The 27,222-nt window shown below is 43.4% G+C and overlaps 1 protein-coding gene across 5 annotated transcripts; it reads left to right on the forward strand.

Moving 5' to 3' along the window:
• Window positions 1-755: 755 nt before the first annotated feature.
• Window positions 756-26,464, forward strand: PHRF1 (PHD and ring finger domains 1). 5 transcript variants are annotated; one of them, XM_035122389.3, is made up of 18 exons: window positions 756-933; window positions 3,198-3,312; window positions 4,165-4,278; window positions 6,018-6,238; window positions 6,934-7,017; window positions 7,622-7,740; window positions 8,887-8,987; window positions 9,513-9,685; window positions 9,847-9,976; window positions 11,575-11,699; window positions 12,020-12,207; window positions 12,533-12,652; window positions 18,506-18,660; window positions 19,411-22,149; window positions 23,049-23,125; window positions 23,944-24,204; window positions 25,115-25,243; window positions 25,446-26,464. In XM_035122389.3, exons 2-18 carry the CDS (start codon window positions 3,222-3,224, stop codon window positions 25,581-25,583), a joined length of 4,965 nt encoding a protein of 1,654 aa, XP_034978280.3. In that variant the 5' UTR covers window positions 756-933; window positions 3,198-3,221; the 3' UTR covers window positions 25,584-26,464. The 5 variants fall into 5 exon arrangements, with proteins under 5 accessions (XP_034978280.3, XP_088521999.1, XP_088522005.1 ...); XM_088665873.1 differs by having other exon boundaries at window positions 9,519-9,685; XM_088665879.1 differs by having other exon boundaries at window positions 6,024-6,238.
• The last annotated feature ends 758 nt before the right edge of the window (window positions 26,465-27,222 follow it).

Here is a 27,222-nt window from a genome sequence, read left to right on the forward strand (position 1 = left end):
AGTCGCCAAAAGGGACCCCACCCCTTTCAAGTGCTACCAGAGAAAGCCCGCATCTGTAAATCCCATTGACCTCGACCTCTGACCCAATAGGCACAGAATCGGGCTGCCCAAGGTGCAGGCGCTGGGTCGCCACAGAAGGCGCGGCGAAAGAGCGCCCTGGAGCTCGTGCAAAGGGCCATCTCCTGACTAGCGGAGGAGTTGCTTTGCATTGTTTCTTTCGTAAGATGGGGGCCCCTCTAGTTCCTCCTCTGTTCAGTAATTAATAGTTTAGGAGGCGACACCTCTGCGAGAGAGAAAATGTTTTGCACGCATTTTCACTGTGTATTTTTTATGTTGTGAGCCGCCCTGTGATCTTCGGATGAAAGGCGGTACATAGATTAGATCAACCAATCAACGCAAAAGTGCCCAGGTTGAGAAGGTCCCAAGCCAGAATCTCAAGTCAACAAGGGTCTTTCCCGAGACCAGAGATAAAACGATGAGCAGCGCCGTCAGTTTCGCAGGCAGCGAGCCCGCTTTGCGCCCACCGTTTCGCTGTGTCGCGAAATCGCGCCGCCCAATCGCAGCCACTACCCTCGAGCAGAATCCGGGAGCTCACACTGCGTCGCGGCTCCGTGGGGCTTCCGCTCTACTTCTCCTCTTCTTCTGCCTTTGCTCTCTCTCCTCCCCCCCCCGCATTTTGCATAGAAATGGAACAGCCCTTCTTGCCGCCTGCCGCGTCAGGAAACCCGGAACATCTGCGCGTTCCCTTCCGGGTCGGCTCCGGAGGCGTTCTCGGCCTTCCCAGCGGTCCTGCTTTGCGACGCGGTGTCTGCCTCCCCACCCCCCACCCCGCCCCGCTTTGCATTCCTTTGTGGGAAAAGGGGGTGGAAAAAAAAGCAGCGCATTCTTCTCCTGTTCCGGTCTACATAGCCTTGTGGGGTCTCCTCCTGGCAGGTGAGGGGGGGGGCATCTCCGGCATGGTGGTCCTTCAGATGCATCCCCTGCCCGTCACCGACGGGCGAGGAAGGCGGCTGCGCTAGGCTGCTCGCTGGAGAATTTCGCATTTCCTTCTCTTATTTTAAGATTGCGTTCCACTTTCCTGTTTTCCCAGTCCGGTGGGTGCCCTGTGTCACGGGTGGGGAGCCGGCGGCCTTCCAGTTGTTACTGGACTCCCAGTGGCCCCGTGGTCTGGGATGGTGGGAGCTGTCCTTCTTTGGCGATCACTCGTAGCCGAGCAAGATGTCTTCCATAAACACGGTTTTAACAATGCGTCCGTAAGTGACCGTGGAGGCCAATTCTGGATCCACACATCCTTTCATAGTGGGGACATTGGTTTCCAGGTGGGAGTTGATCACGGTGTGGATTTGCCAAGCGTACCTTCCTCTTAGCACGTTTCTCTCTTGCGTCCTGAGTTCAAGTGTCTTCAAAGCCCATGACACCTTTGGTAAAGGCTGTTCTCCAAGTGGAGCGTTCGCAGGCCAGTGTTTCCCAGTTGTCAGTGTTTATACTACATTTTTAAAGATTTGCCTTGAGGAGCGCCCCCTCCCTCCCCATCCCCGGTATAAGTACTAGAATTCAAAAATGACTGGCCCATTTCCGCCTGGTGCAACAGTCTTGCGTTGCACCTGACGACATTCTTGCCAAAGACTTGTTTTCTGTATTTATTTTGCTTTATTGGTGTGTACTTGATTTGCCGCTCCTATGAGGGAAAAGGTAAGATGGGAAGGACTGATACCACTGTTTGCTGACTAGTCAGGCAAAGTATGTATTTTGTTTGTTTGGAGGACTTTTATGAATCTTACCCTTCAGCACTGCAACCCCCAGATATGTTAAAACAATAAAATAGAAAAATAGTGGTTAAAAAACCACCAACAACTCAGCACAGTAGGGTGAAATCCAATTCAGGCAATCTTTATTATTATTTTAAAGATAGGTGAAGAAAAACGTCTGCCTGGCACTGGAAAAGATACAAGTGCAAGTGCCAGACCAGAGGGATAGCATTCCATTAGTGACATGCCATAACTGATGACCACTCCATGAACGGGGTGCCATAACAGAAAATGCTGCCTCTGTCTGCCACCCATCTGACCTCTGGAGGCAGGTGCTATTGGGCTTGTGCAAGTGGACAAGTTCATGTGGAAGTAGGTGGTCCATCAGATACCCATGCCCCAATTCATATAGTTAAGATGTTCCAACCTGTTAATGGAGTCTTGGATATAGGGTTAGGCTGAGGTCCAACCCAGTTGAAACTCAGTATCAATAAAGGAACAAAGGATGTTTCCAAACTCTACAAAACTGACTCTTGTACCAACAGAACCGATCCTCATAGCTGTCCTAGACTGAGTTTGTCATGTCTGAAGCCCTCAAAAATTCAGCACTGCTTGCTTTATTCCAGTAGTGGGAAAAATTATTTCATATTTATTAGCACCTACTAAATAAATTAATTATAGCTTAATAAATCTCCTATATTTCTAAGTATTAGCACAACATTTCTATGCAATTGGAATTTCCCTAGATGCAGATAAAACATGACTTGGAAGTCCAGGCTTGCTCTCAGATAGCATGGCAGAATCAATTTGTTTTCAAATCCAATTTAATTGTGGGGCAGGGATGGTCAATTGTGGGACAGGTGACTTTCTTGGAAAAATAATTTTATTGCCTAACTGGTTCTCCAATCCTGTTAGGAAATATGACTTGCCTTCTACTTGTTGATATGTGGTGAAAACATTATGGGTGTGCAGTTGTCTGAAAAGTGTTTTAATAATCAGTGGAAGAAGACTGACTTGGTCACATACAAGGTGAAACTGGACCTGCCTTGCTCACTATCTTTTAGACACCCACCACCTCGGCCAATAAAGCGAGATGAGCGCCACAACCCCAGAGTCGTCCGCAACTGGACCGAACGGTCAGGGGTCCCTTTACCTTTTTATCTTGACACCTGTCATTCTATCATTATGGAAATGATGTCACACAAAAGTATATACAGATTATTACTGTTGCCCACCAAACTCTTAACATGTGTACCCACATCTCCTGCAAAAGATGTTTAATTGCCTCTTAGTTTGTAACTTAAATATTCCCTAATAAGAAAAAAAATCAGTATGTAACCCAGAGAAAGACATGGTTCAAGTTGCATGTACAAAGTCAAAAACAATGTATTCAGCATTTTGTGTCATTTTCAAAAGTTTGCCTTCAATTTGAATCTTGTTTCTTGTTAGGGAGCCAATTCCAGATGCCCTGCAATGGACGATGACAGTCAGGACGAGCTCATTAACAAGCATGCTGCAGTAGGCAAAGTCAAAAGAACGACTGCACTGCTCATCAGCGACGCAGGTAACTGAAACTAGTCAGAGCCTTATTCTTAAAACTGCTGGAGCTTCTGAACCTTAAGGCATTTGCAAGAGAAAACTGGTCTGTGGTTTGTGTTTGGAGATATTCTTCATGGCTTCACAACTGTACACCTCTAGGTATAGCATAATTTATTTCCTTGTCACTTCAAAGCTTGGATGTAAGGTTGGCAGTTTTACTCTATAAACGTTAAGACATTTCTACAGAACGCAACTTGGTGGTCTTTTTTAGAAACCATCTGCCTTCCCTAACCTGAGACCCTCCATATGTTTTGGACTGCAGCTCCCATCAGTCTCAGTCAGCATGTCCATTGGTCAGGGAGAGTGGGATTTGTACTCTAGCAACAAGGTGCCAATTTGGGGAAGGCTGTTTACATCACACCAGCTTTTCTTATGTTTAGCAATCTGAAGCTTCATATACTGTACATGGTTCCCTTATTTAACTAACACAGATGGCTAGAATTCCCTACACAGCCAAATGCAATTGCAAGCATTAGCCTTTAAAACTCTCATGCATGTTAGTGTGTGGTGCAATACATCTATTGGGCATTGTGGGCCTTTGGCCGTAATAAAGATTTCAACCATCTATTGGGTTTTCTTAGCAGAGGAAGTAAGAGAACAACAACTATCCTTTTTTTGCCGTAGAAAACCAAATATAACCGATATATGGAATGGTACACACAACCATGGACGGGGAAATACCACCAGTACTACATGTTAATGGGTGGTTGGATTTTTTTGTAAAGACTTTGCTTTTTCTTTGCCTTACATGATAGTTGGCCCTGAGCACTCATGTTCTTCCCTTCCCTGCCCCTCTTATGTTCCTCTTGTTCAAAAGAAAGCAGCGATGGAAATAGTGGGGACTCTGATGACACGGGCAGTGAGGAGGAAGGTGATACTGATGAAGATGGAGGTGAAGAGGATGAAGAAGGTGAAGATGAAGATCTAGAAGGTAATGATAAAATAACAGCTCAGTGTTATGCTCATTACTATTTTATGGAATGAAGTTGTCTCCAGCAGCTATTTAATTGGACATAGCTTGTTGAACCATGGTCCACACATGAGATGAGATGAGATAGAATGTAAACTGTCATTAGCATATTTATCTCTCCATTCTTTCAAAGATCTCAAGCGGCATTCATGCTCTATGTGAGCGGAACGGTTATAACAACCTAGACTGAAATCATCTTTGTGGGTGAGCAGGAATTTGAATACCTGGTCTTCAATCTCAACATTTTGATCCAGGTGCAGGGAACCCTTTTCAGCCAGAAGGCCACATTACCTAGTGGGCAGCTTTCTCCCGAGGTTTTCATACCAATTGTGTGTGTTGCACAAGTGGTTGTGTGCCACTCTTTTATCCAGGCAAGAAGTATTGTCACAATTCAAGGACAGGTAAAATCACTAGAGGAGAGTGCAGAGCTGGGGCAGTGAGAGATGTGGCCTAGAGAATGGGTATTGGCTCTGCTGGGCAGAGCCCCAAAAGTCTGATAGAGAGACCTAGAGAACCTGTGGTTCCCTACACCTGCTCTAACCACTGTACTGCACTCCCTCTTGCTGTGCAATACCCTGATAAACATTGTGACTTTATTTGGGTTTTGCTTTTTCCTGTGAAGCAAGCCATACATATGATGACTGCAAGTTAACTGAAATTTTAATATAGCATTGGGCTACTGTGCACCTACTGGTGTTGAATCATGGAAGTAGATGGGATCGCTGTAGAGTGCCTGTTCTGAATAATGCAGCCTTATGAAGCTTTAGCATTGAAAGTGGGTATTCATGCTCCCCCAGGAATCTATTTGACTGTTGTTTCTCTTCAGGATCATAGGGCACTTCAATCCAAAATGCATTATCCTATATAATAAAGTCCAAGTGTCTCTGTGTCCAGTCCCTGTGTCCCTGGGTTTGCGCTACTGCGCATGTGCCCCACGGACACAGGGATTGGACGCAGAGACTGGACGCACACACACACACACTCTCCCCACCCCCCTGAACGGTGCTGAGAGGACATAATGGAAGGCACCATTGGGGATTCCCCCCCACAAGAAAAAGTAAAGAAAGGTGGAGTTATGAGAAGGGGGGGGGTAGTGTCCGAAGAGGAAAGGAGACAAAATTGTGAGGGAAATTGGCGACGGTTTGGGGAGGGGGTGGGGAGAGTCCGACTCTGAGGGGAAGGGGAAGTTGCCCCATGTCGGACCTCCTGCCTGCCTCCTTCCCTCCCTCGCCCTCCCGCCCTTCAAGCTCTAGCCGCCACTCCCAGCTCGACTGGAGGGAAGCGCAGCCGCAACTTTCCTCTCTCACGGCTGCTTCTTTTCCCCTTAGCTCGCGCAGGCAGCGCGTCCCGGAGAAGCCCCGCTTGCTTCTCTCTCTCTCTCTCTCTCTCTCTCTCTCTCTCTCTCTCTCTCTCTCTCCTCTCTCTCTCTCTCTCTCTCTCTCTCTCTCTCTCTCTCTCTCTCTCTCACACACACACACACACACACACAAACCGCCCGCCCACCGCCACAGCAAACCACCCAGTGGGAGCCTGGGGCCCTTGACGCACATCCCCGCTGGTGGAGGCGGCGATGGAGGTGACGCCTGCGCGGTCCCAGGGCTTCCCCTCTGTTCCCGCCCGGCTAGCACCCGTTTACTTAAAGAGCTGAATGACACTAGTGTGGAAATAAATACTAAGCAATTCTTTTATTGTTTTGTAAGATTCAGAGGAGGAAGAGGAGGAGGAAGAAATGGAAATGGCTGCTACGCAATCAACACATTTGGTTAAAGCAAAGCCGCACCTTAATGGCTTTCTTTCTTCCTCTGATGAAGATGCTGAAAACTGCCCAATATGCCTCAACACATTCAGGGATCAGGCTGTTGGAACGCCTGAAAGCTGTGCCCATTACTTCTGCTTGGATTGTATAGTCGAGTGGTCTAAAGTAAGAACTCTTTAGATAAATGTGATTTGTTGCATAATTTATCTTACTCAATTTGTCTCTTTTTTTCTTTTTTGCAATAAAGAGGAATAATTTGATGTGACCTGATGAAAATAATACCATACCTGAGGCAATTTTCGGATCATCCTGTGCAAAATACTTCATGATTTTTGTAGAGATTCATTGTATGGGATCAAGTTGTAATGCAGATTTACAGTCACTGGCAAGGAAGAACTAGACCAGTAGAATCTACCATGATGCATTTTAGTTACAGTATTATCCTGAACAACTAGAGCCCAACCTTCATTTAGTTTTTGCAGTAATAATGTGAACCCAGTAGACCTTAAAAACTGCATGTGTTCATTACTTTGTTATCTTTTTCTATAATACCAATTATATTAATTGCTTCCAATTTGGTTATTTGGGTGATATAAAAACCAAAATTGCTACTCTGGCAGAATCTGGCAGATTTTGGCTTACCTTAGCTAAAAATTGTGGTTGCTGCGGTCCCCTTACCTTAGTATTGTTTTTAATGGTTTTATGTATGGACTAATTTAATTACTTTTAGTTTTCATTTTTAGCTGTTTTAATTGTTTTATAATTGCATATTTTATTTTTGTACCCTTTCTGATACTTTATGGTAAATGGCAGGTAAGAAACCAAATAAATAACAACTCCCCTCCTTCTCCTCTTTGCAGAATGCCAACTCTTGTCCAGTGGATCGCATACTTTTTAAGTCTATCTGTGTTCGAGTGCGTCTGGGTGGAGAAATCTTGGAGAAAGTAGGTTTTCCATTGACATAAGAAAAGTTAAAAGTCAGAATCCATGTTTCATGCAGTTTTTGTAAAACTTTTTGTGTCCGCTTTCTCCTTCAACTTGGAATTCATATCAATTTTTCCCTTCTTGGGTATCATCCTAAAGCTTTGAAACCTTTCATTAATGGCACTGTTGATGGGAATTGCTCATTTGAATGAATGGTTGTGGTTTTGGAATGTGCAATTTTTCCAACACTGATTTTCAGAAGTAATGTTTTTTGGGTAGGCTACAGCTGTCACTTAGAGATCTGGCTTATATGTGTATGCGTAAAAGGGCCTTTCTATACACAGCCCAATCCATATGTGCTCTCTTTATGATGGCTTTCTGCGGGATGGTTGGTCTAGTCCTAGCCTAAGAACATTGTGGCTTGTATTGCAGGTGAAATACCAGTGAAGCATGCTTTAATGTAGAGAGCTCATAGGGGAACAGGAATGTTGTGTCCCATTGCACAAAAGCGGACTGGTGCTTGGCCAGGCACTGACTTGACAGGAGTTTGCAGTAGTGGCTATGCTTAGTGTAGCTATTAACACGATAGTGTAAAACTTCCTAAAAATGTGCAATTTTGCTCAGATTCCTGTTGGGAATGCAAAATCTCAGGAGGATCTGGAGGAGGACCCAACCTTTTGTGAAGTGTGTGGCCGAAGCGACCGAGAAGATCGCCTGTTGCTGTGCGATGGCTGTGATCATGGGTAAGGAGCTTCTGCCTTAAAAAAACCCTCCTTGGGTGTGCTACATTTCCCTGATGCTTTCACAGTAAATTAGGCCTGTAGCTGCTTCTTTCTCTTGTATGCTGCCTGTATTTTATTTTATTAATTTTCTATACCACCCTTCATCTGAAAATCACAGGGCAGTTCACAATATAAAAACACAAAAATTTATAGCATAATTTCTTCTCACCACCACCCCCTCTGCCCTGCTAGGTTGACATGTTTGATGGGTATACTGCCTTTCCCCCTCTTTGCGGGGGGGGGGGGGAATGCTAGCAAATCATTGTTGCTAGAAGATCTTCATTTTTCTGAGGCAGAACTTGAAAATGTAGGTGGTTTTTTCCCTCAGCACTGAGATAAGGCAGCTTCTACCATAAAAACAGAGTGTGCAATAGTAAATTATAAAACAATTTAAGGTGTGAAAACAGCCACCAGATATTTACATGCTATAAAATAAAAATGAAATTAAGTCATCATAGGCTCAAAAGAAAACTTGCTTTGTTTTCTCTAGGGATTTATTTATTTATTTTGGTGCCCATTACTTAAAGCTAAGTGGGAGGTGGTCCTTAATGTACCTAGATGCAGGAAATGCTCTAAGCCAGGTATCCCCAAACTTCGGCCCTCCTGGTGTTTTGGACTACAATTCCCATCTTCCCCGACCACTGTTCCTGTTAGCTAGGGATCATGGGAATTGTAGGCTAAAACATCTGGAGGGCCGCAGTTTGGGGGTGCCTGCTCTAAGCCTTTAAGAAGAGGATAGGAGAAGGTCAATGAATACAACATAGGGCATAAGTTGGCCTTGTTTGGGAGATACTTCTACAGGAGCAATCATAATGTATGCCCTATGCTGTGCTAATGCTAGAACCATGAGGTACTTGGAGCCATGTTTTGATTGAAGATTTGTATAAGCAGCTGGGCTTGTGGGATGAGGAGGTTTCAAAGAGTTACAGAACTTCATTTGCACTCCAAAGAATTATGTATGTCTCTACAAGTGCCTGCACTACTGTTAGGATGCTCCTGCATGTATCATCTTAGGGGGGGAAATATGTTTGTACGGCCAATTACATATTACATGCTTTGCACCCTCTTGCTCTGTAAGAATATGTTACGCTTTTTTATTTTTAAAAGATACCACATGGAATGCCTTAATCCTCCGTTGAGTGAGATCCCTGTTGATGAATGGTTCTGCCCACCATGTGCACCAACAAATGCTGTGTCTGTCGATGCTGGCAAGTATTTTCTTTAGTAGCTGAGCTTTGCATTGTAGAGAGCTGTTCTTCAAGAAAACAGGACTTTCCCACAGCTTATGCAACATGACTTTTATTGAGATAGGATTTTCCCATAGAAATCAAATCAATATTACTGTAAATAAAAGAACCCTCGTCCAGTGTTAAAAACCGGTAACAAAACGACATTTTGATCTCTCTACTTCTTCAGCTAATGTTGGAGTCCAGTCTACAAGCCTGGTACACCTAGAGTTAGCCACACTATTGCATTGGCATTGGTGAACAGTAAATTGCTCCATAGCCATCTCTTTATCTAAACTGGTGTTTGGATCTGGTAGTTGCCTTGGAAGGGAAAACATTGCACTATCCATGGGGAATTCTAAAGCAAAGGGATTTAAGGAGCTTTCTTTTTCCCCAGAACCCTTGCAAGTTTTGTTCTGGAGGCTTAGCAGAATGCCTGGATTTAGGTCTCTAGAAAGGTGTTCAGGTGCTGGTTGAAACACAGCTGACAACTGATCTTGTTTTAAGAAACAGATCATGTGAGTGAAGAGGAAGTTGCTTCCCTCATAGCTGATGTCGTCCCTACCACCAGTCGACTACGTCCCAGTGTCCGAACTCGAGCTATAGCCAGAACACGTCAGAGTGAGCGTGTGCGGGCAACAGTGAACAGGAATCGCATAACAACTGCACAGCGAATTCAGGTACTGCACATTCTGAGGGGAGGATTTTGAGTGGAGAAAGCTCCTAATTGTAGCAAAGAGATGGTTTGATTTAGGAAGATTTTTTTGGGGGGGTGGGGCTTTTTCTGCTTTCTTAATTTTGTAGTAAATCAATAATGATGATTGCCTATCTTGATTTTTAGCATGTACCAAGATACCTTATGTCTTCCCTTCTTGATGAAACCATTGATGCAGTTGCAGCAGGGCTGAGCACAGCCGTATATCAGAGACCGCTGACTCCTCGAACCACAACAAAGAATAAACGAAGAGGAGGTAATTTGCTAAGAACAGTGGTGATAGTTCTTAGTTAATTTTTTTATGAGGCTTACACAGCTCTCTTTCCACCCTTTCATCTTCAAATAAGTCTGGGAGGTAGGTTAGGGTGAAGTTGTATGATAGGCCAGGGAATCACCATGTGTGCTTCATGGCTCACAGTGGATTTGAACCTTTGTCTCCCTGCCCCCCCCCCAGTATGACATCACTAACTCTTTCAATACTCAAGCAGTCGGTGGATTTCATTTATTTATTGGTAAACTGTTTCTGTGCCTCCTTTTAGCCTCCACAGTGAAGCCTCAATGGCAGCTAAACAAAACAGACAAGCGTAAAACAACCATCAAAAGGCCCAGAATATGAGCAGCACCAATAAAACCAGCAGGCAGCCAAGAAAGGCAGAACACGCAGCAGAGCCTTCTCTGAAGATCGAAGTGCGTGGCCTGGTTCATGTGGGTGCAGCAGGCCCTATGTAGCTGTCAGTAACTCTAGGGCAGGCATCCCCAAACTGCGGCCCTCCAGATGTTTTAGCCTACAACTCCCATGATCCCTAGCTAACAGGACCAGTGGTCGGGGAAGATGGGAATTGTAGTTCAAAAATATCTGGAGGGCCGAGTTTGGGGATGCCTGCTCTAGGGGAAAACAGAGCCGCTACCAAGTGTGTGGCATATTAATGAATATTCAGATGGCAGCTGCACTTGAACCTGGTGGATTGATTCAGATGTTTGTTTTGACATAATAACACCTTACAGATTTTCTTTTGGTGAGGTAACTAGCCACTTTATGGACCCTCAGATAAGCCAGGGTTGGAGGATCTTGCACCATGCATGCTTCAGGCATTCAAGTGACCAGCCATTAGTTTCATACGGTCTGTAACCTCTGGTGGCTTTACAGTGTCTTTGTTCACACATAAGAGCAAACCATAGTCTGAAATAAACTATGGTTTACTGTGAGCGAGTGTGTGTGCTGATGCATGCTGCTCGGTTGTGCCTGCTTCCCTTCAGCCCACCTGGAGATAGGAAACAGACCACAGGGTGGTTGGCCTAGTTTTATATGTGAAACCAGTGCTTGTGGTTGGTTACCCTCTAAATAAGCTGTAGGCCAAGAACAAACCTTGACTTCTGCTCATGGTTTGGTCGGAGAGAAACCACAAGCACCGGTTCTTGTGTAACCTAAGCCAAGTGTGGGGGCTTGTTTCTCCCAGCTTGAGAAAAAGGTGGTGCAAAGCAGGTGCAAATTAGCAGAGGGCACAATCATGTTGCTTATTCGCGATAAATACTAGTTTGTTTTAGACTATGGCTTTCCATGACATATGAATCTGACCACTGTCTGCAGGGCCATCTGAATTAATCCCAATTTGTTGAAGCCACAGAAAATGAGAGGCCAATAGAGAAAGAACACCTCTGGAATAATTTCCATTTATTCCATAATTTAAAGAGGGCATCTCTCTTTAAATTTAGGCTGTGATGTTTCTGACACGTGTTTCTTTTCCTTTTGAAAGTGGATTGTATTTAGCATGCAGATTACAGATGTGATTCAGGTTATAACCTGTATTTGCTGATCTCCAACTCCAAAATCTTTCTATATTTTACCTAATACAGGGAGGAGAAAGAAATCATCAGGTAAAAAACCTCATGCAAAGTCATCTGCTGGAAAAAAGAGCGCTGGAACTTGGATTAAGAGACGCAAACGGCGAGCAAGGCGGAGGAAGGGGAAAAAAATAAAAGTATGCTCCTGGATTTTTCACTGATGCAGAAATTTTTCTATTGTTTATGCTTTTCTTGTAGTAGAGCATTGTTACAATTTTCTTGTGATACAGCATTATTTATTTAGGAGTAATTATTAATTTATTTCATATACTAGGACAATCTCCAGGCCTACTGGCCAAGGTTTTAATTTACTTTCTATGATACCCTTTAAGAGGGTTGCAGAGTAGAGAATGCAACCCCTCACATTTCTGTGATACATAGTCATGTTTTCTGTTTTCATAGAGTTTGGTGGGAATCCTGTTCTGAGCATAAAGTTAACCTTCCTTGTTCTATCCAGGTGAAAACTGAGCTGACTTCTCGTTCCCGAATTGCAAAAACCCTTCGTCTTGGCAAGCCTGTACGTGGCATTTCAATCCCTTCCATGTACAAACCAATGGAACCCTCTCTTGGCCTTATGAGAGCAGATATTGGAGCAGCCTCTCTCTCTGTGTTTGGAGATCCTTTTGAACTGGATCCTTATAACAGGTATGAAATATGACAAATGGGAAGAAAAGAAAGAACTGCAATTCAGAAATACATGGAGTCTTTTTCTGTGATAGACAAGAAAAAAGAAAAATGGGGCTAAATCCAAATTAGATTATAGAGTTTATTCAGGTTGAAGCTAATATTTTAAGTGTGCCTACTCCATATGTTCCTTAACCCATTTGCTTCCCTGCTAATTCAAAAACTTTAATAGTATATCAGAAGACAGAATTTGATCTTCTTAGTTTGAATATTTCATTTAAGAAAATAGGCAAAGCTCAGATAAGACGGAAGTTGGTTGTGATCTTCAAAATTTACTCTCTCTTAGTAATGAAGAGCTTCCTGTAAATTCAGCCTCACCTGTGAGCAGCAAAAGAAGAGGCCTTTCTCAATCAGCACTAAGATCACATCGTCCTGTTGCTCGACCAGTCGCTATGGGGCTTCCTGGGTAAGGCCAACCACATGATGCTTTATTATACAAAGCAGCAGCAAGAGAAGTGAAGTGCACAAAGTTCTCTTCTAGTTTGTGGTCTCTCCTGTTTTGCACACTGCGTTGAAACCTCAAGCCCTTTCTGCAGTCTTCATAGATTCACATGAATCAGTGCTAGACTATAGCATAGTTAGTGTGTGTGGTATGTGTATATGTGGAGAATCATAGGATTGTAGAATTGGAAGGGACCCTGAGGGTCATCTAGTCCAAACCCCTGCAATGCAGGAATCGCTGCTAAAGCATCCACGATAGATAGAAAGACAGTTCAAATCCTGGTTTAGCTGTAGTTGGCTTGAAGAAGCTAAAATCTTTTCCTTTCTGTTCTCAGTTTGTTGAATAGGTCACTATTCCTAAAATTACTAAGGTGATGACTCTCACCTTAGTGAGCAATTATAAATAGCAACCATATAACTCTATATTCTCTCTCTCTCTCTCTCTCTCATACACACATTCTCACTAGTTTGACACTCATTCCACCAGACAGGTGGAAGGGAAACATTTGATACAAATGTCGCTCAAGACTGGAATTCCTAGGAAAGCTTGTGAAAGACCCCTAAAATTAGTGGGAAATTTTCTAATTAGGGGAGCGGGAGATCTCTGTTGACCACCATGAAATCCTAAGCAAGCATATTCCTGAGATCAAATTTGAGGGAGGAATCCGAGAGCAGGAAAGGGACAAGCACAGTCTGCCCAATTGTTTCTTCACAGGAGAGAAGGAAATCTTTGCTTGTCTCTTGCTGTCACTTATTCCAGTGAGAGGATTTCCGACTGCAGGCATCCCTGCTGCTTCCGTCATGGGAGAGGGCTAAAGAGAGAGGCTCTCCATTGAGCTTGCCTCCTGTGTGAAGAATACCTTACTGCATGCTCATCCCCATTCCCTGCTTATTCAGGCCTCATTTTGGAAGCATGCTAAAAAAAAAAAAAGCCCAGCAAGCTTACCCATGCAATGTTCAGCAATGTGTTTAAAGGAGCTCTTAGCCCGCCAGGTTCATTCAGTCCTGGGCTACTGATCTTTGGCATGCTAACATTGCTGCTGCCTACAGTGCTGAGTACCTGGGAACCCTGTTCAGATCAGGTGTCTGCCTGCTAGTGGAGCGTTTTGAGGCAGTTTCCCTTTAACTGGGGCATGAGGCGGAATGTCGGAGCCGGGAGGTTCTCTTGCAGTTGGGAGCAGAGGGCGGAGAGCCCTAAACAAACTGGAGGGAAAGGGTGGGCGACTGGGAGATTTGCCAAGCAAGGAGGAGTACCTGTGTGAGTAAGCAGAAAAAGTGGAAGACAACAAACAGAATAGGACAAATATAGGGGGATTTTCAACATGGGTAATCTAGAGGGTTTTCTTTGGGGGGTGGGGTGGAGGTTGTCACAGCCCTGCTTTATCACATTGAAAAAGATGTTTTTGGTTGTGGTTGTTGCTTTAAGAAGATTAAATTTACATGGTGCATTAGAAAGAATGAGGGAACCAATCCCTGCCCCCAAAGGGCTTACAGTTTGTTGTGCTAGAATATGGTACAAGGGAGTTGATGGAGGCAGGGAGTACAGAGGGGAAGGGTATGCAGTTGGGCTCGGTTCCAATAGGGAATGGAGACTTGAGGAATTGGATTTTGAAAAGGTGGATTTTGAGGAAGTGAGGGAACTTGGTGCCTGGCTTTGTCCCTGTGGCTGAAGACTCAGAGTACAACTAAACATGATAAGAAGTGGCTGTTTTGTTTTGTTTTGTTTTGTGTTCACATGTCTGTTTCGGTTCACGATATAAATGATGGTGGGGGGGGGGTCTTCACCGCATCAGAAGGGGTGTATGGATGGCATATTTCATGATTCACAAATTCTGTGGGCTCTCTTGAGACAGTTATGTAAAGCAGTTTCATTTCTGTTCGCTTTTGTTAGTTTTGTTGTTATTAATTCATTACCACCAAGTTGCTCAGTGGTTCTCTCCCTGGCCCCATTTTATTATCTCAATGACCCTGTGAGGTAGGTTAGGCCAAGAGATAGCTCAAGGTTTGCATACTAAGTATTCTCAGAGGAAAAAGAATCATTTTCCTTACTTAGGATTTGAACAGGGTCATTTGACTGGATTCCTGCTCCTCTCCCCGAGAGACTACCAAAAACGAAGCTTCTGTCTTGTGGATCCATGCCTGTCAAATTTTTAAAAAATGCTTTAAGGTTTAGGGAGCTTTCTGCTTCCTTTTTATTAGGAGCCAAAGCGTAAGCCGAAATCACTGAGATGTTCTTTCTAGAGCCAAAGAGGGCCAAAGCTCATTGAGAATTAGGGGAGAATCCACCAAAGAGCAGGAATGCAGCCAAATGTTTGCTTCCAAAGAAGGCAAGTTCCAGGTGAGTTATTACAGGTAAGGCAAAAGCAAATTGGAGTTCCAAAATGGGAAGTAGCTTGTTGCAGCAGTTTGGCCTTTTCAGTGCTTACCTTAAGAGGGGTGTGTGTCTGTGTGTGTATTCAGGATAAGGCTCCTGGGGAACACCAGGATGTATGTCTGATGCTATGGCCATTCCAGTTTGGACACTTAATATATTAATATTTTTTATTTATTGCAGTACTGTGTATCTATCTTGCCTTTCCAAGAAGTGTTCATGGTGGCAACACCACAACAAAATTTAAAGCAATATATTAAACAGTATAGCTATCATTGATTTAAAAACTAAACAATAAAAAACTCAATTGAAGAGAGTCAGGAAATATTTTTTAAAGTGGGCCTACAAAATCTTGCTGAACAATATGCCTCCACTACTCATTGAAAAGCAGTAATAGGCTGGGTGTATTTCCTTTGGCAGGGCATTGTATATTCTTGGCACTTTCCCAGAAAACCCCTCCCTGACAGAAAGAGTTCAGGGCAGGGCTTCAGTAGATGGTCTACTAGAAAATTCATATGGGCAGCAGTGATTCTTCATGTATTATGATTCGAGTTTGTTTAGAACCTTACTCCCCTATATACCTGTCTGTTGACTAAGGTGATCTATGCGCAGTGCTTTATTTCTGGGGATACTCAAGGGTACGTAGTATTGGCACCTTACCCCCTCCCCCAATAAAAAAATGTTAAAGTGCAGCACTTAAATAACAACTTCATGGTCCCAGCACCTTTTTTAAATTATTTTTTTAAAGCACTGTATGGGAGCCCACTTAGTAGAACCTCATGCATCAGAACTTTGTTTCATGTCAGCTTAGACTTAAACCTTTCGGTGCAATGGCAGCTGCGAGGGAGCCGGCGTATAGCTTCCAGGTCATGTGGCCAGCATGACAAAGCCACTTCTGGCGAACCAGAGCAGCACACGGAAACGCCGTTTACCTTCCCGCTGTAGCGGTTCCTATTTATCTACTTGCATTTTGACGTGCTTTCGAACTGCTAGGTTGGCAGGAGCTTGTTGTTGTTTAGAACAGCTTTATTTGTTCTTACCTGTTTAGTTTTTATTTTATATCATTATTGTGGTGCGGGGCTCTTTAGTGGTTTATAAATATCCTAATGAATTGATAGCCAGTGCAGATAGTGTAAGATGCAAGTGGTATGCTCCAGTTGGCTTGCATCATCCAGCATCCTAGCAACAGTATTCTGGACAAACTGAAGTGTCTGAACTGTCTTCAAAAGCAGCCCCATTAAAAAGCACATTACAGTAAGCCAACCTGGAGGTGACCAGTTGTGAATTCCTATGCAACTTATGCATAAGTAAGCCTCACTGAGTTCAGTAGGACTTGCTTCCAGATCAGTGTGCATCCTAAAGCATGAACAATTGCTGCCAGATCTGGTGATACCTGCTGGGCATATTTCCATGGTATGCAGGCAACACTTGCTATAGTTACACTGCTTTGCCACATTTTAAATGCATGGCATATAATGACTCCATATATTTTAGATCAGTATTCATTAGCTTTCCGCATTCTTGACAATTGCACAATGTCTTTGATTTTAAAAGTAATAATGGGAGGTGTGATGTACAGTATAGAATGCTTACTGTGAAAAGCAAGAGTGACTAGAAGTCCTTCTGCTTATGCTGTAACATTGGTGTTATTTGAGAGTGTTTGTAGGGTTAGTATGTTTGGAGTTGCAGGCAGAGCTAATTGTTCTGCAATAGGTGTGAAGCCTGTTAGCTCAGCTGCAAAGCAGGTAAGAGTGTAGAGGCAGCTAGCTTTTCTCTCAAATGTGGCCTTGGCCAAGCAGAAGGAGTTATGGATCTAGGACTCCACAAGAGGTACATGTTTTGGAGCCACTCCAAAACATCAGTGGAGCATCTTAGTTGTCTCACTTCTTTTTTATGGAATGTCTGCTCTGCATTGTTTTCCTCCAATCTTCTGGTTTGGAGTCCCATTTTGTCATTTTGGAGCACCTTCTAATGAGATGGTTGAGTTTAGTGAACTTCTTGGGTGCAAAGGCACTGATACCTAAAATACTGGGGTTTCTTTTGTAATACCCATGTTTTGCAGTAGGCAGGCGGAAAGCTCAAGCTCACAGTATCAAAGCAGAGATGTGAATAAAACTCAGCTTTTATTTGGCAGAGGTCAGCTGAGTTGTTTCACTAATGAAGTTTGTTCTATACACTGAGTTTTTTTCTTTTTTTATTTCTTTGCTACTCATATCTCTTTAAATAAAAATGGGGGTGAGATGGGTTTTTTATTGTGTTCATTTGAATATTTAAAAGCTGTTATATTTTGCTTTTTTAAAAAAGAAAGCAACTGCTTCAAGAGCAGCAGGAAGAATCTGTTAGGCTGCAGCAAATCAAAGAGACGCTGCTGCTGTAAAGACTTATACAGGCTGAGCAGGTTGCTTATACACAGTGCACAAGATTGGATGACTGTCCAGCAAAAGTATGCTGGCACAGGACCAAAATGATTTAAAAAAACAAACAAACTGCAGTGCCCACTGGTATGAATGGGGCAGACTAAAACATTTTAAGGCCATTGGGTTTTGGCGGAGCAGATTTAGGCTCCATTTCTATACGCTCTTATCCTGAGAGTAAATGCCATTGAACTCAGTTGGCCTTACTTCTGAGTAGACTTGCAGAGGATTGTACTCTTAACCACATGTTCCGTTCTCCAGTTGAAAGTGCTCAACTTATGACTGGATTGTGCTCCATGTTCTTTCTTGCTGTCTCAGACTCGGAGATTGGTATGAAAGTGTAGTAGGCAGAAAGCCAAGATGGCACTACAAATGTTATGTAGTTGTGTTATCTGAAGGTTCTGGGTTTCAGAAATACCAGTTGGAACACCTACACCCTCCTTTACAAGTCCTGGTCTTGGTAAATGTTCACATAGCTTATCCAGCTGTGGACAAGTATTGGATTGAAAACAATTATTGCAGCATTTTTCATTTTTATATTATTTTGGTTTCAATATTATATGTGTTTCATTATATTATCTGCTTCAGGCTTCATTTTTGGAAGGAAAAGTGGGTGCAAACATTAAATGAAATGAGAATGAGATTCTGCAGGTTTTCTACCCTTGCATTGGATTGTGGAGTACAGACAACTCTGCATATTACTGGGTTTCCGGCCCACCCCCCAATAGGAAGGCTTTTCATAGTATTTTCAGCCCTCTATAAAGAAAATAATACTTGACCATTTGTTTTCTTATCCCAATAGCTATAGTTATTTTGTATGCCACCGACACAAGGTAGGCTATATCTTCTGAAAACACTGGTAGCAAGAGGACTGGTTAGGGATGGCTCATCTTTAACCTATGTAGCTGCCTCAGGTGTGTGGAGATGTGCTACAGTCTCAAACCTATATTAATAGGATGTAAAAGATCCTTTGTTCATTCTGATGTAACCAGTATAGTGTGAAATCAAAAGGCATGCCTTGTGTAATTTATAGGAGGAGTGTTCCTGCCTTGGCACCTGAGCCAGAAGCTGGCCCAGCCCCTGTGCCCGACCTGTTGGGGAGCATCCTGACTGGACAGAGCCTCCTTATGATGAGTGGTTCTGATGTCGTCATTAATAGAGATGGATCGTTGACAGCAAAGAAAGCAGGTAATGCTTAGTTAGCCTGATCTGAAGTTTGTTAGTGTGTTATGCACACGAGCGTTTTCTAATTCTTGCAAGGAGCAGGCAAGCAAATGCCAGGTTGCAGCCTTTAATAGTATGCCTTGAATTGGTAGCCAGAGTTATTCATAGGGTATCATAGAATCATAGAGTTGGAAGGGACCCTGAGGATTATCTAGTCCAACCTCCTGCAATACAGGAATATGCAACTGTCCCTTACGGGGATCGAACCTGCAACCTTCGCATTATCAGCAGCACACGCTAACCAACTGAGTTACAAAATCAGTACCGATCAGTATTTTGTTTATTTGTCAAAGCATGGCAATAGAAGAGAACAGTATAGGATTATTAACATCGTACTGCTGTTGTGCTTTCTATAATGTATCACATTAATCTGAATTTCATAAAATAGAACAATTGCTCACATTTTATTTGGTAAGCAGTATATGTTGGCGATCAAAGGTTATACTGAATTAGTATGAGAGAGCTTAGGGTGCAATGACCAACATCCTGGCACCCTTTTATTTTTTAAGTGTTGATACTTTCTGTCATACTGGAAGTTGTGCTAGCTGGCATAGCTGACAGTTCACTTGCATAGTGTTAATTAGTTGCTAAAACCCCTATTCTGTTGTCCCATGTTAACTTCATATTAAAATTATGGGATGTTATTGTCGGTATGGAATAGTACAAGCAAATGATTGGGAAAACTTTCATGGGTTTTTCTTGTGTCTCTTTCAGTCTCATTGCTGCATGACAATTCAGCAAGCAATTCAAGAGCGGGGGAAGGCTTGGAGGACAGTGCCCAGCAGTGGACTCCAGTTAGTGGTGGCTTTGCTGCTGAATCTTTGGCTTCTTCACAACTGAATTCAAACTCCAAATCTGCTGTCTCAAATACTTGCGCCTTGTCCCCTTCTTCACTAAGCCTAGCAAACAAAGCAGCGAGTCCATTGCAGATTACGTCTGGAAGGGCTCCCATTAGATTTGAATACTCAATGACTCCAAGGTCTGTTCAGGCTCAGAATTTAGCAAATCTGAATAGATGTGGCCTCAAACTGGGCGAAGTATTCAGATTTAATGGAGGCTCTAAACTGCCCGGGGCTCCTCTTTCTGTATCTTCTACATTATCGTCCAACACCTCGAGTTCAGTCTCTAAAACCATACCTGTGCGGCAGCCTCTGAAATTGTCTCCTAAAAGGCTTGATATCTCTGAACTCCCCAGGATACCAAAGATTAAAAAGGAATCGACTGGTGGACATTTGGGATTGCAGCCGGCAAGTGACCGAAGCAGTGATATTCCCAGCTCCTGTATAACACAGTTGACTGGCAAAGGGAGTACAAACCAACCAGTCGGCGCTAGTAAAATGGAGAGCAGCAAGTCGCGTGCTCCTCAGAGACAAGCGCACACAAGTGGCGGCTCCGCTGCTGCCCATGCCAGTTGTACCTTTCCTGCTTCAAGGGGGAATGTTGGAAGCTCATCATTTGAGAGCTTTAAAATCAACATCCCTGGAAATGCTGGGCATTCCAGCAGACTGTCTAATCCTGGGTTTTGCAATACTTTCCGGCCTGTGGACAGTAAAGTACAGCAAAAGGAGAATCCGTCGCCCCTCTTTTCGCTGAAAAAGACTAAACCAGTCAAAAGTGAAATATATGATCCTTTTGATCCAACAGGCTCTGATTCAAGCTCACCAAATAGCAGTCCAGAAAGATTGCCCCTCGCTAATATCACCAGAACAATATCCATAGCGAGTCCAAAAGTCCAGACATTCCAAACAGTGCGCCGCATTACCCCTTACACACTGGAAAATGTATTTGGATCAGCTGCCGAATCATCAGGTGTGCCATCAAGTAACACAGAGTCTCATGACGATATGATAAAGGAGAGGCTTGTGGAGCAGGTATCCGATACAGAACAAGAGAAAGCTGAGGAGGAGGAATTGTCAAGTCTACCCTGTACATCCTCTGCCATTACAGATGTAGAGCACTTAAATGAGGAGGATGAGAATGGTCCTAGGGTAGTTTTTGAAGATGACCTAGGTAAGGCTAGAGTGAAAATTGAGGCAGACAGTTCCATAAGAGAAAACAGTCTACAGATGTTACCCAAAAATGAGCAAACAGAAAAGCGATCTTTTTCACGATCCCCATCAAATTCCAGTTCTCGAAGCCAGAACAAATTAAAAAGAAAAAAGGCAGCTACAAAAGACTACAAAAGCACACGATCAAGATCTAGATCAAGAACATGTTCAAGAGATAGAAGCTCCAGATCTACTTCTCGCTCCATTGAAGAAAAATACAGCAAAAGCCACAGGACTAAATCAAAGACTCGGCATTCCTCAAGTGACTGCTCCAGTAGTTATGAGCAATTGAAGAAAAAGAAAGCAAAGGATAAGACGAAAGACAAAAGGGCAAAAAGCTCCTGGGCAAAAGAACACAAGAGATCTAGATCACGATCTGGTAGTCCAGGCAACTCTTCTTTTGAGTTGCATGAAAGTCGGAAAAAGAAAAAGCACTCTGCCACTAGAGAAAGGGGGAGGGAATGTTCCCCATCAAACTGTGCTGAGAGAATGAAGAAAAAGAAGCACAGAAGAGAGCGAAGCCATGACAGGTACAAGAAGGAGAGAACCTCAAGGTCCCGAGAGAGAAGGAGATCTAGATCTAGATCCCGGGAGAAGCGAAAGAGGAGATCAAGGTCATCCTCACCATCAAGACCCCGGGAGTCCAAAGGGCCTAAGTCTAGGGAGAAACAACTGCAATCTAGGTCACACTCCAAAGAAAGGAAGCATAAGCCGAAAGAGGTGCCACTGCTACCTCTTCAAGAGAAAGAACAGAAAGGCCAGAAATCCTCAGATGATAACCTGAGCAGTTCTCTTGATCATGCTCCTCCTTGGACCCAAGACTTGGAAGATTCAACACAAGAATCATTGAATGTTCATCTGGACCTGATGCCTGTACAGGAGAGCCCTCCAAAAGAGATAGCAATGAAAGTTGATTTAGAAGAGGCCATTGTAAAGGAGCAAATCTGCAAGAAACTTGTAACTGTAATAACTTCTCAGGCAGAGTGTGCAAGTTCTGGAGTGCTACCTGACAATATAGATTCTTCCACTGGGAAGGAATTGGCAGCAGGCTATGAGTCACCAGGACTTGATAGCCAGAGTAGTGAGCAATTGGAAGAAATTGAAGTTAAAAAAGAAGATATTGATGATGTGTGTCCGTTTTTATCAGACTGTCTTCCAATGAAGGAGGAACTTGTACAGGAGCATGATGAGCCAATGCCAATTAAAGTTTTGCCTGAAATCAAAACACCAACAGAGGCTAAAGGTGGGGGCCTTATATTGGGTGAGAAGGCCACTGATGTAAAGAAACATGAACCGGAAGCAGTAGCTCAAGGTCCTGTATTGAAATCTAAAGCACCAGTGAAAAGAGTTACGTGGAATCTTCAAGAGGAAGAAAGTGATGCAGTGACTGCAGACAAAGCATCAAGTAAGTGCATGGTAAATCTTTAAAATGGCAAAAGTCAATGTCATGGGGATAGGAGCTGCTTTTCTCATTAGAAGTGAGACAGAATGTAGTTGTTTGTCATAGTTCAAGGTTGGATTGGTCCCACTAAATGAGAGCCTCAGGTTATGTTAAAAATAAGGGGTGCAGTTTTGCTATAGTTTGGCACTTGTGTTAGTGAGTATTCACCTTGCATGCTCTCTCCTTGCTTCATGCCCTCTGACATTTTTTTGGTGGCAATCCATAGTTTGCCATTACCTCTAACCTGGAAAACTGGTTTTCTCTTTGCCTACAAGGCAGAATTCCAAAGCAATATTTTTTCTTGGTTTGGAGAGGAAGTTTATGGTTTTCCATTTCTGATGTAATGGTGGACAATGCTTGTCTTTGTTAAGTAAGCCACGGAGTTCTCTCTAGCATATATGCATGCGTGCTTAACCAGTGTTTAGTACTGCAGGGAATTCTTTAAAACTTTCCAAAACAGCTACAGTTATTTACAGAGAGACTTGATTCCTCCCGTTTCACTTGTTACATGTGTAGTGTGAAGAATATAACATGGGTATGTGCATTATAAAAACATAACTAACTTATAAACAAGCATAACTCTTCCACGCTCATCCTGGATCACAGTTCATAAACTAAATGTCTGTGCCAATTTTAAGGAGCTTTAAGCTATGAATTCAGCTTTGCTAGGTATTTCTAGGAACTTAGAGACGTGTTTGTGCTTGCAGACTAAAATCTCATTTTAAGAGGTTGGGGAAGCTTGTTAAACCATCTGTACTGAATTCTTCTGAGGTCATGAAGTTTGATGGTTTGAAGTGTGTTTATTTGCTGTGATCGTCTAGATGTTTTGTTCTGATACGCTTTTCTTCCTGGGGATCTTTCAGGGGTGCCATTCTGCAAACAGCAGAGAACGAAAGAAGGGGTCTGGAAAGCGGAGGATTTGACCCAGACATTAAATCAGGTGCAGTTAACAGAGCCTCCTCCAACCAATTATATGATTCCTGAGCCTATGTTTCCTGATCTAGATTCCTCCCAGGTTGGTTCCCACGCCGTAAAACAAGTGTCATGGGAGGCCATTCCACTCCATCTGTAAACTTGTGCCCCTAACTTGACTTCATTGTGGAACAGTCTTCTTCCTCCCCCCAACCCACATGTAGTACATTTCATTCAGCCCATGTACTGCAATAATTTTTCTGACTTTGACATTCCCCTACTTAAAAATTGAAACTGTGTTCTGCTGCTTTGCAATGGGCTTGTGACTTCTAATTTCCAATAGCTTATTAAATATGTGTGGGTTTTCTTTGGATATCTTAAAATCAGTTATTAGACTGCAAACAAACATACTTTTGTTTGCTCACCAGTGAGGCTGATGTGAGCTCAGTATTATCTTAATTTATAACCCTCCTTTCCCCCTAATATCCCAGGATAGGTTACAACAATTTAAAGCAAACTTTTCCCTTTTAGAATTAGCAGAAAGTGATATGCGTGTCCCTTTAAATGAAAGCTGTTCTTGTAATCCCTATGGATCATATCCCCACCCTCATTTGTTCAGAACATAAGAATAGTCTGATGGATCAGGCCAGTGTCCCAGTGAGTCCAGCATCCTGTTCTCATAGTAGCCCGCCAGGGAAGCCTAAAAGTAGGACTTGCCCCACCAGTACTGTCCTTGCCTGTGATTCCTGGCAACTGGTATTCAGTGGCATTCAAAAGTAGAGAACATGTTGTGATATGAGAAGTGATCTTTTTCTTTTCTGTTCTGTTCCGTTTTGTTCTGTTCAGGTTTACAACCAAAACCTGCCTCTGACAGCACCACTGCCCTCGAGTCTGCCCCCCTATGCGCCTGTTAGTCAGCCCACTGTCCAGTTCATCATGCAGGGGAGTCTCCCTCTGCTCAGCTGTGTGGCGGGACAAGGATTGACTCCAGAGCCTGGCAATCTGGCAACAGCTTCAGAACCAGGAATTCAGGCAGCTTCCACAGGAGATACAGAGGAGAAAGTCAAAGCACCTAAGTCCCCTGTGGATAAATCAAAAAATGAGGAGGTGAGTGGAGGTGGGTGGCTCGCTAAGATGATGAAGTTGAACTCATGGGTGAAACCCAAATGGAGCAGCCCACTTGCACAACAGCCATTGCGCTCGTGGGAGCCCCATTCTTAGCATAGCACAACAGCCAAGTCCAGTGCTTGTCTTAGTGCAACTACAGTACTGTACTCTTCTACTTTGTGTCATTTAAGCTTTGTGTACTACCTCTTGTGCTACTGCTTGCACAACATCAACCCTCAAACTGCATAGGATCTCTCCCATAAAATCTAAGAATTCTCCTGCCGCATCAGGCTCTCTAGTCTTTCAGAACAGTCAAAAGATGCTTCATGGAGAGAGCTATACTCAACCCTTGGTTGCTAGAAGTAAATCAACACTGAACATTTAATTATTTTGGTGAAACATTAAACTATTTTGTTGATAGACCTGTCCTGTATGAATGTGCCTGATGCTTCTTAGATACACCTAAGCCACTGGTTCAGCTAGCCTAATCCTAGGTGGGTTGCAACGGGAGCACTATGAACATGCAAATATATGGTAGAAGATCAAGAAATTGGCCCCAAGTATATGTTTTGGTTAAAAGCGGGTTCTGGATTTGAAAAGGTTGAAGAGACCTGGTCTAAGCTATTCACTGTCACTGTACTTTGTAGCAAGGCATTCAGGAAATTAACACTGTGGTTTATTAATAGGTTTTCCCTGAACCTATTCTACTTCCTGAGGAGGCCTGAAATAATACAATGTCTGCATGTCCCACTTGATCCCCACCCCCATTTCAACATAACTAGGACTGCCACAGGGGAAGCAGCATATCTTCCTCCTGTAATTTAAAAACCACTCCTCTGATAACTCAGTTTGAAAACCCTATTTGCAGGCAGCTTTTTGGTTAACTGATTTTTTTTTTGGTCATTTATAGTACATGAAGAAACTTCACATGCAAGAGAGGGCTGTGGAAGAAGTGAAACTCGCAATTAAGCCCTTTTACCAGAAGAGGGAAATCACTAAGGAGGAATACAAAGATATTCTTCGGAAGGCGGTGCAAAAGGTAACAAGAGGGAGTATCTTATTTTAAACATAGGCAAATGGCTGTGAAAAGCCCCATTTAAGTCATACTCTGTAAACTGAACATTAGCTGCTTGCACACGACTATCCTGCTCTTTCAGGTAGTGAATTTGAAGTCAAAAAAGGTAGGGTGATTTAATGCTAGGTTCACAGAAACTAACTCGATCCCCTTTTACCGTTCCTAGATCTGCCACAGCAAAAGTGGTGAAATTAACCCGGTGAAGGTGGCTAATCTTGTGAAGGCTTATGTTGAGAAGTACAAACATATAAGGAAACACAAGAAGGCTGAGCCTGAAGAAGAGCCCCTTGAAACAGGGAACTGAGAAAGGCCAAGCCCCAAAGATGAAACAAGTGGAGGCTTTTCTAGCCAAGGATTTTCTTCTTCTGCAGACGAAAGCAGGGATAATGCAATTGCATGTTGCAAGACACCCCTCCCCACTCTGCAACTGAACGTGGTCGGGCCTTCCTGCAGGGCGGCCCATTCTCACACAGGGATGGGCGTGGATTGGACTGCAGTTCAAGAGCCAAATGTCAGCATATCCCACTCAACTTGTGGAGTAGCTGGACAAAGAAAAGTATGTGTGTGTTGGGGAGATCAACACTATCAATTTTCATGGCTTTGGTTGCCCGCCCGCCCGCCCCCCTTTTTTGTTCTCTGCACCTGTCTGTCCAGTTTAAAACAGACACTTTTATATGCAGTGTACAGCAATGTATACTTGCTCCCACTGTGTTCTTATTTATCAGAAATGTGGATTCTTTAGCGGTTTCTCAGAAATTTGGTTTAATACTTGAACCGCAGTATTTCTAGCCTGTTCTGTGATGAACTTTGACTCGCTCTATCTTATGGGAGTTGCAGGCGTGTGCTACCCTTTCTAAATCCACTCCTGAAAACACTGCTCCAGAGATGGCATTCATTTACCATTCTGTTGAAATATCTCAATGAGGAACTTCATTTTGAAAGGGCGGGGGTGGAAACTGGTGGAAGGGGATTTGAACTATGTTGAAGCTCTTGTGAATAATGTGCTGAAGGCTGGTTTCGAGTCGTTTTGCATTCAACGAGCTGCCTTTCACTGAACAGGGAGGGTGGGGGGAGTGGAGGCAGAGAAGCACCGTTTGCAGACTTTCAATTACAAAACTGAGGTATGCAGCAAAAAGGATGTACAAAGGAGAAATGTGACAGTTTATAAAGTTATTTTGAATTGTTTGTTGTTCATAGTGGTTCTTTGGTTGTGGTATCATTATTGGTATCTATTAAGTGCAGAGGCTAGGGGGGTAGTCAAAGATACAGTTTCCAAGACTTGGGGATCAGAAACAGGTTGTGAGCTTGCATGCATGCACCCGTCTCCCCACCTTTCCATCTGGGTTTGGCTTTACATGCACAAGTCAGCTTTGAGATTTACCTGTTTGGAGTAATCTGTTGTCATTGTTCTGTTCTCTTCTCCCCGCCCCTCCCCAAACTGGGATGACCAGTAGGTTCAGCACCTGTCCTTTTTTTAAACAGTGAAACTAGTTATAGATTTGCAATACTATGAAGGATATCCAACGTACAAATTAAAACACAAAGGCAACTTTGAATAAAAACACACCGATGATGGGCTCTGCCTATAAGCCATCAGATAAGATGGCCACCATAATACCCAGCTACAGGTTTGTTTCTAACCTTTTGCAAGGAGGACTACTTTATGAGTTGCGTGTCTGTCTTTATCAGCAAGAAGATAACATACTGTCGGTTAGGTCTGCCATAAAGCTTTCGCTGGGGACAACGTCCTCTCCCTCCCTCCTGAAGGCCACAAAGATAGCTACATGTATGGGTCTTTGTCTACCTTCACCCCAGATAAGAATATGTTATTAACTGAAAGTGGAGTTTGACTGGTCTAGAGAGCAACATCACAATCCCAAGAAAGCAGGGCTAGCCTTAAGCAGAGGGAAGCAACTGCCTCAGGTGGCAGATGCTGGGGTGGG

Source organism: Zootoca vivipara, chromosome 1, assembly GCF_965207765.1.
Source record: "Zootoca vivipara chromosome 1, rZooViv2.hap1.1, whole genome shotgun sequence".
Taxonomy (NCBI): Eukaryota; Metazoa; Chordata; class Lepidosauria; order Squamata; family Lacertidae; genus Zootoca; species Zootoca vivipara.

Coding starts and splice junctions, on each gene's coding strand:
- PHRF1 (XM_035122389.3), top strand. CDS start 3,222: ATGGACGATGACAGTCAGGACGAGCTCATTAACAAGCATGCTGCAGTA. Junction 8,988..9,512: donor TGCTGTGTCTGTCGATGCTG/GCAAGTATTTTC, acceptor TCTTGTTTTAAG/AAACAGATCATGTGAGTGAA. Junction 11,700..12,019: donor GGAAGGGGAAAAAAATAAAA/GTATGCTCCTGG, acceptor TGTTCTATCCAG/GTGAAAACTGAGCTGACTTC.